The 13216-nt window shown below is 51.9% G+C and overlaps 1 protein-coding gene across 1 annotated transcript; it reads right to left on the bottom strand.

Annotated features, from left to right (window-relative positions):
• Positions 1-830: 830 nt before the first annotated feature.
• AP1M2 (adaptor related protein complex 1 subunit mu 2) lies at positions 831-12454 on the bottom strand. Its single transcript, XM_017888944.1, has 12 exons — positions 12361-12454; positions 11360-11516; positions 11051-11118; positions 9397-9527; positions 9142-9289; positions 8921-9047; positions 6638-6780; positions 6159-6230; positions 5305-5463; positions 3295-3420; positions 2807-2882; positions 831-1244 (listed from the first exon to the last, which is right to left on the bottom strand). Exons 2-12 carry the CDS (start codon positions 11478-11480, stop codon positions 1222-1224), a joined length of 1194 nt encoding a protein of 397 aa, XP_017744433.1. The 5' UTR covers positions 11481-11516; positions 12361-12454; the 3' UTR covers positions 831-1221.
• Between the last annotated feature and the right edge of the window lie 762 nt (positions 12455-13216).

The following is a 13216-nucleotide window of genomic DNA, read 5'->3' as shown; positions in this document are numbered from 1 at the left end:
TCCGCCCGTCTCGGCCTCCCAAAGTGCTGGGATTACAGGCTTGAGCCACCGCGCCCGGCCAAAAATAAATTTTCAAAGTCCTTTTATATTTATCCGTTTTGCTGTGTGCTTGATAGTCCTTTGCTCTGCAGTCCCTCGCCCCTCAAAAGAGACACTATCATAAAATAAAGACTTTGGGGGTATTGGCCGGGCACAGTGGCTCACGCCTGTAATCCCAGCACTTTGGGAGTCCGAGGCGGGCAGATGATGAGGTCAGGAGTTCACCAGCCAACATGGTGAAACCCCGTCTCTAATAAAATACAAAATTAGCTGGGCATGGTATTGGGCGCCTGTAATCCCAGCTACTCGGGAGGCTGAGGCAGGGGAATCACTTGAACCCGGGAGGCGGGGGTTGCAGTGAGCCGAGATCGCACCGCACTCCTCCAGCCTGGGTGACAGAGCGAGACTCCGTCTCAAAAAAAAAAAAAAAAAAAAAATTAGCCAGGGGGGGGGGGGGGGCCTTAAATTCCAGCTACTCTGGAGGCTGAGGCAGGAGAATTGCCTGAACCTGGGAGGCAGAGGTTGCAGTGAGCCGAAATCAGGACACTGCACTCCAGCTTGGACTACAGTGAGACTAGCTCAAAAAAAAGAAAAAAGAAAAAAGAAAAAAGAAAAGAAATGAAAGAAAGAAGCGATGCTAACACACGCCCTCTAGCGGCTTTTGGGGGAACAGACTGGAGGTGGGAAGCAAATCAACAGCAGAGGACCAGGGAGATGACCCGGGACTGAGGAATGGACACGTGTTGCCCACTTCAGTAATGTCCCCATTCAAAAAGCACATAGACAGCTGCTAGATTCATCTTTTTAATGACATCCTAAAATTCAGAGGAGGAGCCAGCGGGGCCTCTGGGCTCAGCAGCTGTGAAGAAGGGACACGCAACACCTGCTAAGGCAGGCCGTTGCGAGAAGGCACTCGCGAGGGGGACTTCAAGCCCCTCTTCTATTTCTTCATGTAAAATCAAGGGGACGGGGAAAGCTCTAAGGGCGAGGGAAGCAGAGAGAGTTTCTCTCCCAGCCTATGGAATAAGGAAGATGTGAGGAAGGGGCAGGTGCTGGGAGCAAGAAACTGCCAAATCCAGGACCTGCCTTCACACAGACACACACAGCCCACACCTTCCCTCCCTCTAAAATCTGCATCTGGGGCTGTAGGGAAGCCCCGTGTTCGAGCCCCCATCTCTTCTCCTAGCTGGTACGAAGTTGGTAATCTGCAGAGAAAGAATGAGGAGGGGCCATCTCAGAAATGGGGAGGGGGGCCAGTCACAGTGACTCACACTTACAATCCTAGCACTTTGGGAAGTCGAGGCGGGCAGATCACTTGAGGTCAGGGGTTCCAGACCAGCCTGGCCAACATGGTGAAACCCCATCTCTATTAAAAATAAAACATTAGCTGGGCACAGTAGTCGGTACCTGTAATCCCAGGTACTTGGGAGGCTGAGGCATAAGAATCGCTTGAACCCGGGAGGTGGAGGTTGCAGTGAGCTGAGATCGTGCCACTGTACTCCAGCCTGGGTGACAGAGTGAGACTCCATCTCGAAAAAGAAAAGAAATGGGGAGAGGGGGAAGGAAGAGGGACAGCCTCCCACACCCCCTCAATGTATCCCCTATCCCAGCACTTATGATCAACAAGGCTAAGAATGGGGCTAAACACACGCACTGTAACCATAGCAACAAAGTGGTTTCCAGGCAGTAGTTGGGAGTGCTATAGGTTCAGCCCCTTCTCCAAACTCACCACCACCCTAGAGCTGACAACTGCCCCCGCTTTTTTTTCCTTTTTTGAGCCAGGGTCTCACTTTTGCCCAGGCTAGCGTGATCACAGCTCACTGCAGCCTCGACCTCCTGGGCTCAGGCGATCCTCCCACCTCAGCCTCCTGAGTTGCTGGGACTACAGGTGTGCACATCACACCTGGCTAATTTTTTCTTTTTTTTTTTTTGAGAGGGAGTCTCGCTCTGTCGCCCAGGCTGCAGTGCAGTGGCCGGATCTCAGCTCACTGCAAACTCCGCCTCCCGAGCAGCTGGGACTACAGGCACCCGCCACCTCGCCCAGCTAGTTTTTTGTATTGTTTAGTAGAGACGGGGTTTCACTGGGTTAGCCAGGATGGTCTCGATCTCCTGACTTTGTGATCTTCCCGTCTCGGCCTCCCAAAGTGCTGGGATTACAGGCTTGAGCCACCGCGCCTGGCCCCCGCACCTGGCTAATTTTTATACTTTTTTGTAGTGCAGGGGTTTTGCTGTGTTGCCAAGGCTGGTCTGGAACTCCTGAGCTCAAGCGGTCCTCTCACCTCAGCCTCCCAAAGTGCTGGAATTACAGATGTGAGCCACCACACCCAGCCAACTGCCCCCATTTTAAAGACGTGCAAACCAAGGCCCAGGGTGCCATGACAAGAAGGGGCCGTTTGCTTTTCCTTTTTTTTTTTTTCTGAGACAGGGTCTCTGTCGCCCAGGTGGGGTGCAGTGGCATGATCTCAACTCACCGCAACCTTCGCCTCCTGGGTTCAAGCAATTCTGCCTCAGCCTCCTGAGTAGCTTGGATTATAGGCACGAGCCACCAGGCCTGGCTAATTTTTGTGTTTTTAGTAGAAACAAGGTTTCACCATGTTGGTCAGGTTGGTCTCCACCTGCCTTGGCCTCCCAAAGTGCTGGGATTACATGCGTGAACCACCACACCTGACCCTCGTTGGTTTTCTGAGCTAGAATGTGGTGGAACCCCCCGAGTCCCTACCCACTGCCTTTGCCTCACCCCATTGTCCCCAGGAGCTGGGCTCCTTACCGCCACTCTGGGTGATGTAGCGAACCCAGGGCAGGGCCTGGTAACCACTCTTCTCAATGATCTTCATGTATCGGACCTAGAAGGGAATGAAAAGAAGTGGTCCAGGATTGCAGGAGGGAGGAGGCCAGGGCCAGGGAGAAAGAGATGGCTTAGGCCAAGGGGCTACATGGCACAGGCTGGGATCGATGAGGGGACATCGCATGGTCTTGGCGGGACAAGGTGGCACAGGCAAGGGAATGGTGAATGGCTTTGGAGGGGGAGAAGGGACAGAAGTGAACAAGCCAGTGGGGAACGAGGTGGCACAGGCCGGGGGAGAGGGAGCTCAGACTGTGGGCAGATAAAGGTAACACTGCTCTAGGGAAAGACCAGGCAACCTTCAGAGGAGTGTTGACACAGGCCAGGGGACTGAGGTGACTCAAGCCAAGGGACAGGAGAGAGGGGAACCCACCAAAGTCAAGGGGAGGAGCCTCCCTGCCAGCTTCTCTCACCTGGATCCCAGAGACAGTGAAGTAGGGGATCTCAAACTTGACCCCGATGGGGGGCCGGCCCTCCACCTCCTCCTTTTCCACGCTGGGGAGGCCAAAGTGGGCTCGCATCAAGTACTCCTTGCCCCCCTGAGGGAACATGGGGGCATTAGGCACACCAGGGCCCCCCTACGCTCCTGACACCTTCCTTACAGCAACCCCTGGAGCAAGATCTGCTCACAGCCCATTTCACAGACAGGAAAATAAACGCTCTTTAGCCTGGGCAACATAGTGAGATCCCATCTCTACAAAAGTTTAAAAATTAGCTGGGTACAGTGGAACACGCCTGTAGTTTTGGCTACTCGGGAGGGTGAAGCAGGAGGATCCCTTGAGTCTGGGAGTTTGAGGCTGCAGTAAGCCGTGATCGCACCACTCCACTCCAACCTGGGTGACACTCACGAGGGAAGATTCTGATTGCAAAACCCAATCAGGGTTTTTTTTCTTTTTTTAACTACCATGTCCTGTTTTACAGGCACTGACGATCCACCTCTCCCAAGATCACGGGGACAAACTAAAACCTCTAGCAGCCAAGGGATGTGGGTCACCTGCCCATTTCACAGACGGGCAAACTGAGCCTCCTTAAGTGAAAATGGGCTTCCCAAACCCACCCAGCTCAGCAAAGCAATAGTGAGGAAGTTGAACCCAGGGCTGGTTTCCTTGAGACATTGGCAGGGGGATATTTAAATCCACTCACTTCCCGTCATGGAAGTTTACCCATCTGTGAAATAGACTGGCCTGGTTTCTAGCTTGATCACTCCCACAGAATGATCACTTGCATACATATGTACCTCTCTGATTTATTTGTATTTCTTTTTTTCTTAAATTCTTTTTTTTCTTGAGACAGAGTGTCACTCCGTCACCCAGACTGGAGTGTGGTGGCGCGATCTCGGCTCACTGTAACCTCCACCTCCCAGGTTCAAGTGATTCTCCTGCCTCAGCCTCCTGAGTAGCTGGGACTACAGGCACGCGCCCCCATGCCCGGCTAATTTTTGTATTTTTAGTAGAGACGGGGTTTCATCATGTTGGTCAGGCTGTTCTTGAACTCCTAACCTCAGGTGATCCACCTGCTTCAGCCTCCCAAAGTGCTAGGATTACAGGTAGGAGCCACCACGCCCGGCCTCTTAATTTTTTTTTTTTTGAGACGGAGTCTCGCTCTGTCACCCAGGCTGGAGTGTGCAGTGGCACGATCTCAACTCACTGCAACATCTGCCTCCCGGGTTCAAGCAATTCTCCTGCCTCAGTCTCTTGAGTAGCTGGGATTACAGGCATGCACCACCATACCCAGCTAATTTTGATGGAAATTTTTTTTTGAGACAGAGTTTCGTTCTGTCGCCCAGGCTGGAGTGCAGTGGCACAATCTTGGCTCACTGCAACCTCCGCCTCCTGGGTTCAAGCGATTCTCCTGCCTCAGCCTCCTGAGTAGCTGGGATTACAGGCACCCGCCACCTCGCCCGGCTAGTTTTTTGTATTTTTTAGTAGAGACGAGGTTTCACAGTGTTAGCCAGGATGGTCTCGATCTCCTGACCTCGTGATCCGCCCGTCTCGGCCTCCCAAAGTGCTGGGATTACAGGCTTGAGCCACCGTGCCCGGCCCACCCAGCTAATTTTTATAATTTTAGTAGAGACGGGGTTTCACCATGTTGGTCGGGCTGGTCTCGAACTCCTGACCTCGTGATCCACACACCTCTCAACCTCCCAAAGTGCTGGGATTTCAGGTGTGAGCCACTGCGTCCACCTCCTCTTAATATTTTTATGGAGGCAGGGTCTCACTGTGTTCTCCAGGCTGGTCTCCAGCTCCTGGGTTCAAACAATCTGCCATGTCAGCTTCTCAAAGTGCTGGCATTCCAGTCATGAGCCACCACACCTGACTGGGTCTCTGATTTACTCTCTGCCTTGTTCTCATGCCTCCTGGGCAGCCCCTACACTACTCCAGTTCCCTCCACCCCCAGATCCCCCACCGCTCCCTGATGCTTACCGGGAAGGACTTAATACTCCAAATCACGACGTTTCTCTCTGGCACATACTTGGCGCTGCCCACACTGGTCTTGAATCTGGGGGAGTCGGCATCGCTGGGTACAGGCACAGATATCTCCACACCGTTGGCCACTGACTGTTTCTTAAACTGCCCCTTGGCCTGTCAGGGGAGCATGAAGAATTCGCTTGCTCATCCTTCAAATATTCACCAAGCTTTTTTTTTTTTTTTTTTTTTTTGAGATGGAGTCTCGCTCTGTCGCCCAGACTGGAGTGCAGTGGTGAGATCTCAGGTCACTGAAAGCTCCGCCTCCTGGGTTCACGCCATTCTCCTGCTCAGTCTCCCGAGTAGCTGGGACTACAGGCGCACGCCACCACGCCCGGCTAATTTTTTTTTTATATGTTTAGTAGAGACGGGGTTTCACCATGTTAGCCAGGATGGTCTCGATCTCCTGACCTCGTGATCCACCCACCTCGGCCTCCCAAAGTGCTGGGATTACACGTGTGAGCCACCGCGCCCGGTCAGACTTTGTTTTTTCTTTTTTTTTTTTTGGAGATGAGGTCTAGCTCTGTCATCCAGGCTAGAGTGCTTGTCTCACTGCACCCTCCTCTTCCTGGGCTCAAGCAATCCTCCCACCTCAGCCTCCCAACTATCTGGGACTACAGGCACTCACCACTGGGCTAATTTTTGTATTTTTTGTAGAAACAGGGTTTCACCATGTTGCCCAGGCTGGTCTCAAAGTCCTGGGTTTAAGTGATCTAATCACCCCAGCCTCCCAAAGTGCTGAGATTACAGGTGTGAGCCACCGCGCCCACCCGAAATCATGCACTGTTAATAAGCGTTCCCCCAAGGCCCACCTTGACCATGATCTCCACGCGGCTGTGGGAGAACTTCTCAATGACAGACTCAATCCAGATCAGTGGCTTGACCTGTGGGAAGAAGGGGGGAGTTCTTAGAGACTCCAGGGTCACTCTCTTTTTTTTTTTTTTTTTTTGAGATAGAGTCGCTTCTTCACCCAGGCTGGAGTGCCATGGTGTGATCTTGGCTCACTGCAACCTCCACCTCCCGGACTCAAGCAATTCTCCTGCCTCAGCCTCCCCAGTAGCTGGGATTACAGGCATGTGCCACCACGCCCGGCTAATTTTTGTATTTTTAGTAGAGACAGGGCTTCACCCTGTTGGCCAGGCTGGTCTCGAACTCCTGTCCTCAAGTGATCCACCCGACTCAGCCTCCAAAAGTGTTGGGATTACAGGCGTGAGCCACCGCGCTGGGCCCAGCGTCACTCTCCAGCCTACCCCATCCTACCCTACCCACGCGTGGCTGGACCCCGCCTCACCTGGGTGCTGAGGCGGTAGGACATGAGCTCAAAGTCACCATCAGGCGGGATGAAGGAGATGGTGCGGTCATTGTCAAAGCGGGAGAGCCGCACGCACTGGTGGAATTTTACATCCTCCAGCTCTACCGATTTGTTCTTGCCACCTGAAACTCAGAGTGGAGAGTGCAGAGTGACCCTGGGGACCAGGAAAGCATCCCTATCCCTACCTTCCCTGCCCACCACTATCACCGATTTCACATATGGGGAAACTGGGGCCCAGAGAGGATGAACAAAAACTGGGAGAGTAGAGCTGGAATCTAAACCTAGCATCTGTACCCACAGGGCCTGGCTTTTTTTTTTTTTTTTTTTTTTTTTTTGAGATGGAGTTTCACTCTTGTTGCCCAGACTGGAGTGCAATGGCACGATCTTGGCTCACCGCAACCTCCACTTCCCGAATTCAAGCAATTCTCTTGCCTCAGCCTCCTGAGTAGCTGGAATTACAGGCATGTGCCACCACGCCCGGCTAATTTTGTATTTTTTGTAGAGACAGAGTTTCTCCACGTTAGTCAGGCTGGTCTCAAACTCCCGACCTCAGGTGATCCTCCCGCCTCGGCCTCCCAAAGTGTGGGGAAAAGAAAGAGAGATCAGCCTGTTACTGTGTCTATATAGAAGGAAGCAGACATAAGAGACTCCATTTTGTTCTGTATCTCTGTTTGAGATGCTGTTAATCTGTGACCCTACCCCCAACCTTGTCCTTGCAAGAGACATGTGCTGTGGTGACTTAAGGTTTAAAGGATTTTGGGCTGTGCAGGATGTGCTTTGTTAAACAAGTACCTGAAGGCAGCTTGCTGGTTAAAAAGTCATCACCATTCTCTTAATCTCAACTACCCAGAGACACGTACACGGCCAAAGGTCGCAGGGACCTCTGCCTAGAAAAGCTAGGTATTGTCCAAGGTTTCTCCCCATGTGATAGTCTGGAACAATGCTGTTAAAAGGTTTATGGAGATGTTTCCATATGTATATCAAGGCACAGCATTTTCCTTTGAACTTATTCATGTCACAGAGATCTTTATCCATATGTCTTACTGCTAATTTTCTACCTACAATGATCCTATTATCCTGCTACTTCCTTTTCTTTAAGATGGTAAAGATAATTATCAATAAATACTAAGGGAACTCAGAGACCGGTGCAGGCGTGGGTCCTCTGTAAGCTGAGCGCCGGTCCCCTGGGCCCCACTTTTCTTTCTCTATACTTTGTCTCTGTGTCTTATTTCTTTTCTCAAGTCTCTTGTTCCACCTAACGAGAAACACCCACAAGCGTGGAGGGGCAGGCCACCCCTTCACCAAAGTGCTGGGATTACAGGCATGAGCCACTGTATCTGGCAGTGTCTGACTTTTAAATATGATGCTGAGGCCGGGAGTGGTGGCTCACACCTGTAATCCCAGCACTTTGGGAGGCCGAGACAGGTGGATCACAGGGCAAAGAGACCGAGACCATCCTGGCCAACGTGGTAAAACCCCGTCTCTACTAAAAATACAAAAAAAAATTAGCAGGGTGTGGTGGCACTTGCCTGTAGTCCCAGCTACTCGGGAGGCTGAGGCAGGAGAATCGCTTGAACCCAGAAGGCAGAGGTTGCAGTGAGCCGAGATCATGCCACTGCACTCCAGCCTGGTGACAGAGCGAGACTCCATCTCAAATAAACAAATAAACAAGATGCTGAGCCAGGCACAGTAGTTCACACCTGTACTCCTAGCACTTTGGGAGGCCAAGGCAGGAGGATCGCTTGAGGCCAGGAGATTAGACCAGCCTGGGCAACAAAAGCGAGACCTCCGTCTCTATAAAAAATTTAAAAAGTAGGTGGTCCATGCCTGTGGTCCCAGCTACTCGAGAGGCTGTGGTGGGAGGATCACTTGAGCTTCGGAGGTCAAGCCTGCAGTGAGCTATGATTACACCACTGCACTCCAGCCTGAGCGACACAGCAAGACCCCATCTCTAAATAAATAAATAAGATGCTATTATGTCTCCTCCTCCCAGTAGGATGTCATCTCTGTAAGAACGAGAGTTTGTCTTTTTCTTCACTGCTGTGTCCTCAGAGCCTAAAACTGCAACTGGCACCCAGCAGTCGCTCAATGATGAAACAGCCTTTTCAAAGTCAACCGCTGGCTGCAATACTGGCCGTGACCAGCAGATGGAGAGGGAGCGCTTATTTCAAAACCGGCCGCGATTCTATCTAAGTCCCCACGTGGGCCGGGTTTGCGACTCCCCTGTGCACTTCTCAGAAGAAAGGTCCCCTAAATACTTACGGCCAGTGAGCTCGAAGAGCACGCGGTCATTGAGGCCCAGCCGTAGCTCTGGCATTCCAGACAGAAACACCTTGAGCTTGATGGTACCAACGATCTCGCTCAGCAGGACGCTGCCGTTGGCGTTGACCTGAGGATGGATGTGGGGGGTGGTCAGCAGGCATCCAGCTCCCTCTCCCGCAGCCAGGCTCTGGAAGGGGTGCCGGGGAGTTATGCGGGCTCACCAGCAGGTTGACAGACTCTATGACATCAATGAAGACCTCGTTCTTCTTATACTTGATACCCTCAGAGCGCCAGGACACAGCGTTAGTGACAGTGGGTGGCACCCGTGACTTGCCTGTCTCCAGCTTGTTGCTCTGCTGAGTGATGTACCTGGAGTGAGGGCGGTAGGGACAAGCAGCTGGACACAGGGACACCTCTGTGGACCTCCTCCAGTTACTTATACCCACAGTCCAGCCTGCCCCCAGGGGTCCACTCACTCCTGCAGGATCTTGCTGTCAGTTGTCTGCGGGAAGCCAAAGTCCATGAGCTCATCCAGCAACTCATAGACGATGACAAAGTTGTCCCGGATGCTCTCCTCCTCCAGCTCCTTGAAGTATTCGCAGAATACCTGGGGGTCAGGGGAGAGAGACACCCACAAAAGTGTGGCTAAGGGCTGAGCACAGTAGCTCATGCCTGTAACCCCAGCACCTTGGGAAGCCAAGGCACAAGGATCACTTGAGGTGAGTTCAAGACCAGCCTGGGCAACATAGTGAGCCCCTATCTCTAACAACAACAAAAATTGTATTAGGAGGTCGAGGCCTCAGTGGGCCATGAGGATGCCACTGCACTCCAGCCTGGGCAACAGAATAAGATCCTGTCTCAAAAACAAAAAAGGCCGGGCATGGTGGCTCATGCCTGTAATCCCAATAATGGGAGGCCGAGGCAGGCAGATCACTCGAGGTCAGGAGTTTGAGACCAGCCTAGCCAACATGGTGAAACCCCGTCTCTACTAAAAATACAAAAATTAGCCAGGCATGGTGGCACCTGCCTGTAATTGCAGCAACTAGGGAGGCTGAAGCAGGAGAATTGCTTGAACTCAGGAGGTAGAGGTTACAGTGAGCTGAGATTGTGCCACTACACTCCAGCCTGGGCAACAAAGCGAGACCCTATCTCAAAAAAAAAAAAAGAAAAGAAAAGAAAAAGTGTGCTGAATGCTTGAAAAAGTAGGCAAAAAAGGCTGGCTGTGGTGGCTTTTTTTTTGAGACTAAGTCTCACAGTGTTGCCCAGGCTAGAGTGCAGTGGTGAGATCTCGGCTCACTACAACCTCCGCCTTCCAGGTTCAGGTGATTCTACTGCTTCAGCCTCCCCAGTAGCTGGGATTACAGGTGCATGCCAGCATGCCCGGCTAATTTTTGTATTTTTAGTAGAGACAGGGTTTCTCCATGTTGGCCAGGCTGGTCTCAAACTCCTGACCTCAAGTGATTTACCCGCTTCAGCCTCCAAAAGTGCTTTGATAGAGGCGTGAGCCACCGCTCCCAGCCTCTACTAAAAAATTTTTTTTAATTAGTGGGGCATGGTGTCTCAAAAAAAAAAGAAAATAAAGAAACGAGCCAGGCATGGTGGCTCATACCTGTACTCACAGCACTTTAGGAGGCTGAGGTGGGTGGATCACCTGAGGTTAGGAGTGTGGGTGGATCACCTGAGGTCAGGAGTTTGAGACCAGCCTGGCCAAATACAAAAAATTAGCTGGGCGTGGTGGCACATGCCTGTAATCCCAGGTACTCAGGAGGCTGAGTCAGGAGAATCCCTTGAACCCAGCAGGCAGAGGTTGAGGTGAGCCAAGATTGTGCCATTGCAGCCTGGGCAACAAGAGCAAAACTCTGTCTCAAAAGAAGGGAGGGGTCCAGGTGCGGTGGCTCATGCCTGTAATCCCAGCACTTTGGGAGGCCAAGGCAGGAGGATTACTTCAATCCAGAAGTTCTAGACCAGCCTGGGCAATATAGCAAGACCCCGTCTCTACCAGAAAAAAAAAAAAAAGAAGGCCCAGAGAGATCTGGGAAGGCTTCCTATCAGAAAAGGATCTTGAAAGAGGCTGGCTGGCAAGAGGGGTAGACAGATAGACCAGTCAGCCAATGGGAGGCTAGTACCTACCTCTATTGTCTTATACAGGAAGGAGTACACCAGGGAGGCATTGGCGTTCTTCGACGTGGTGGCCACCACTGGGGGCAGCAAGGTTAAGGAAAAGGTGCCATTTATGGAGGAGTAAATGGAATACCGACCCTGAACCTCCACCCTGTCCCTTGCCACCACCCTCATCTCTACCTGCCCCTGCCCCCTAGCCTGAGCCACAGAGATGTGCTGGGCAACGCCTGTCCTCAGCCCACCCTCTCTCAGCCTGAGCGGCCACCATCGCCGATACCCCCCACACCCACCCCCAGGGACACCACGTGGGGTGGATACAGTAGAGGTTGCTGTGTTTGATCCATAGGAAGTGGACCTGGCCATGGCTCAGCAGCGGGGCCAGGGCACCTTCCTCCTCCCTCTGTACCAGCAGAGGCATGAAGTGCTCAATCTTGCTCATGGCCACATCGCCCTTGTAATTGCGGCTGATCAACGGCTGAGGGTGGGAGGAAACGACCCGGTCACCACCAGCATCTAGGAACCTACCACGCTGCGGGGGCACAGTGCCTGGTTCTGACCCTACTTCCTAGCTGAGGGGCTTGGGCAAGGCTCTGCCTCCTTGTGCCTGTTTCCCGCTCTGTAAGATGGGAGTGTGATGACAACAGCTAAATGGGTCTAGGACCCTCACTAAGCGCCAGGCTGTGTTTTAGTAAAGAGTAGGTGACGGCTGGACACAGTGGCTCATGCCTGTAATCCCAGCATTTTGGGAGGCTGAGGTGGGTGGATCATTAGGTCAAGAGATCAAGACCATCCTGGCCAACATGGTGAAACCCCGTCTTTACTAAAAATACAAAAAATTAGTCAGATGTGGTGATGCGCACCTATAGTCCTAGTTACTCGGGAGGCTGAGGCAGGAGGATCACTTGAACCTGGGAGGCGGAGGTTGCAGTGAGTCGAGATCACGGCACTGCGCTCCAGCCTGGTGACAGAGCAAGACTCCGTCTCAAAAGAAGAAAGAGAAAGAAAGAGAGAAAGAGAGGGAGGGGGGGAAGGCAGGCAGGCAGGAAGGCAGGCAACTAAAACAAGAGTAGATGTTTGCTAACTTAGTTCTTGCCACAACCCTGTGGGGTAGATGTTATCATCATCTCAATTTTACATAGGAGAAGTGAGGTTAGAAACCATGTCCGTTGGAAGCATATGGAAACTGGGGATTGATCTAAGGCATCCTGGGTCCAGAATCCCTGCTGTTGCCCCAGACTTCATTTGCACCAAAGTGGGATTATTTAAAAAAAAAAAAGAAAGAAAAAGAAAGAAAGAAAAGTCCAGGTGCAATGACTCACTCATGTAATCCCACTGCTTCGGGAGACCGAGGCAGGAGAATCGCTTGAGGCCAGGAGTTTGAGACCAGTTTTGGCAACATAGCAGGATCCCTCTACAAAAAATTTCAAGAATTAGCTGAGCATGGTGGCCTGCACCTGTGTAGTCACAGCTACTCTGGAGTCTGAGGCAGGAAGATCGATTGAACCTAGGAGGTTGAGGCTGCAGTGAAGTGTGATCATACTACTGCACTCCAGCCTGGGCAACAGAGTGAGACCCTGAAGAAAAGAAGGAAGGAAGGAAGGAAGGAAGGAAGGAAGAAAAGGAAAGGAAGGAAAGGAAGGAAGGAAAGGAAGAAGGATAAAAAAAGGAAAAAGAAAAATGATTGTTCGTATGATCGTGCCTGGTAGTCAGGAAGCCACCCATAATAGTGAACACTTCTGGCTGGGTGCGGTGGCTCACACCTTTAATCCCACTACTTTAGGAGGCTGAGGCAGGTGGATCACGAGGTCAAGAGATCAAGACCATCCTGGCCAACATGGTGAAACACCGTCTCTACTAAAAAAATAAAAATTATGCCGGGCGCGGTGGCTCAAGCCTGTAATCCCAGCACTTTGGGAGGCCGAGACGGGTGGATCACGAGGTCAGGAGATCGAGACCATCCTGGATAACACGGTGAAACCCCGTCTCTACTAAAAAATACAAAAAAATTTAGCCGGGCGAGGTGGCGGGCGCCTGTAGTCCCAGCTACTCAGGAGGCAGAGGCAGGAGAACGGTGTGAACCCGGGAGGCGGAGCTTGTAATGAGCTGAGATCCGGCAACTGCACGCCAGTCTGGGCAACAGAGCGAGACTCCGTCTCAAAAAAAAAAAAAAAAAAA

This window comes from Rhinopithecus bieti, unplaced genomic scaffold, assembly GCF_001698545.2.
Source record: "Rhinopithecus bieti isolate Rb0 unplaced genomic scaffold, ASM169854v2 scaffold_18862, whole genome shotgun sequence".
In the NCBI taxonomy this organism is placed as follows: domain Eukaryota; kingdom Metazoa; phylum Chordata; class Mammalia; order Primates; family Cercopithecidae; genus Rhinopithecus; species Rhinopithecus bieti.
Note: the sequence above shows the minus strand (reverse complement) of the source record. Positions and strands in the feature narration are given on the sequence as shown.

Coding starts and splice junctions, on each gene's coding strand:
- AP1M2 (XM_017888944.1), bottom strand. CDS start 11,480: ATGAGCAAGATTGAGCACTTCATGCCTCTGCTGGTACAGAGGGAGGAG. Junction 9,528..11,050: donor TCCTGTATAAGACAATAGAG/GTAGGTACTAGC, acceptor CCTGACCCCCAG/GTATTCTGCGAATACTTCAA. Junction 6,231..6,637: donor CCTACCGCCTCAGCACCCAG/GTGAGGCGGGGT, acceptor TTCTTCCCACAG/GTCAAGCCACTGATCTGGAT.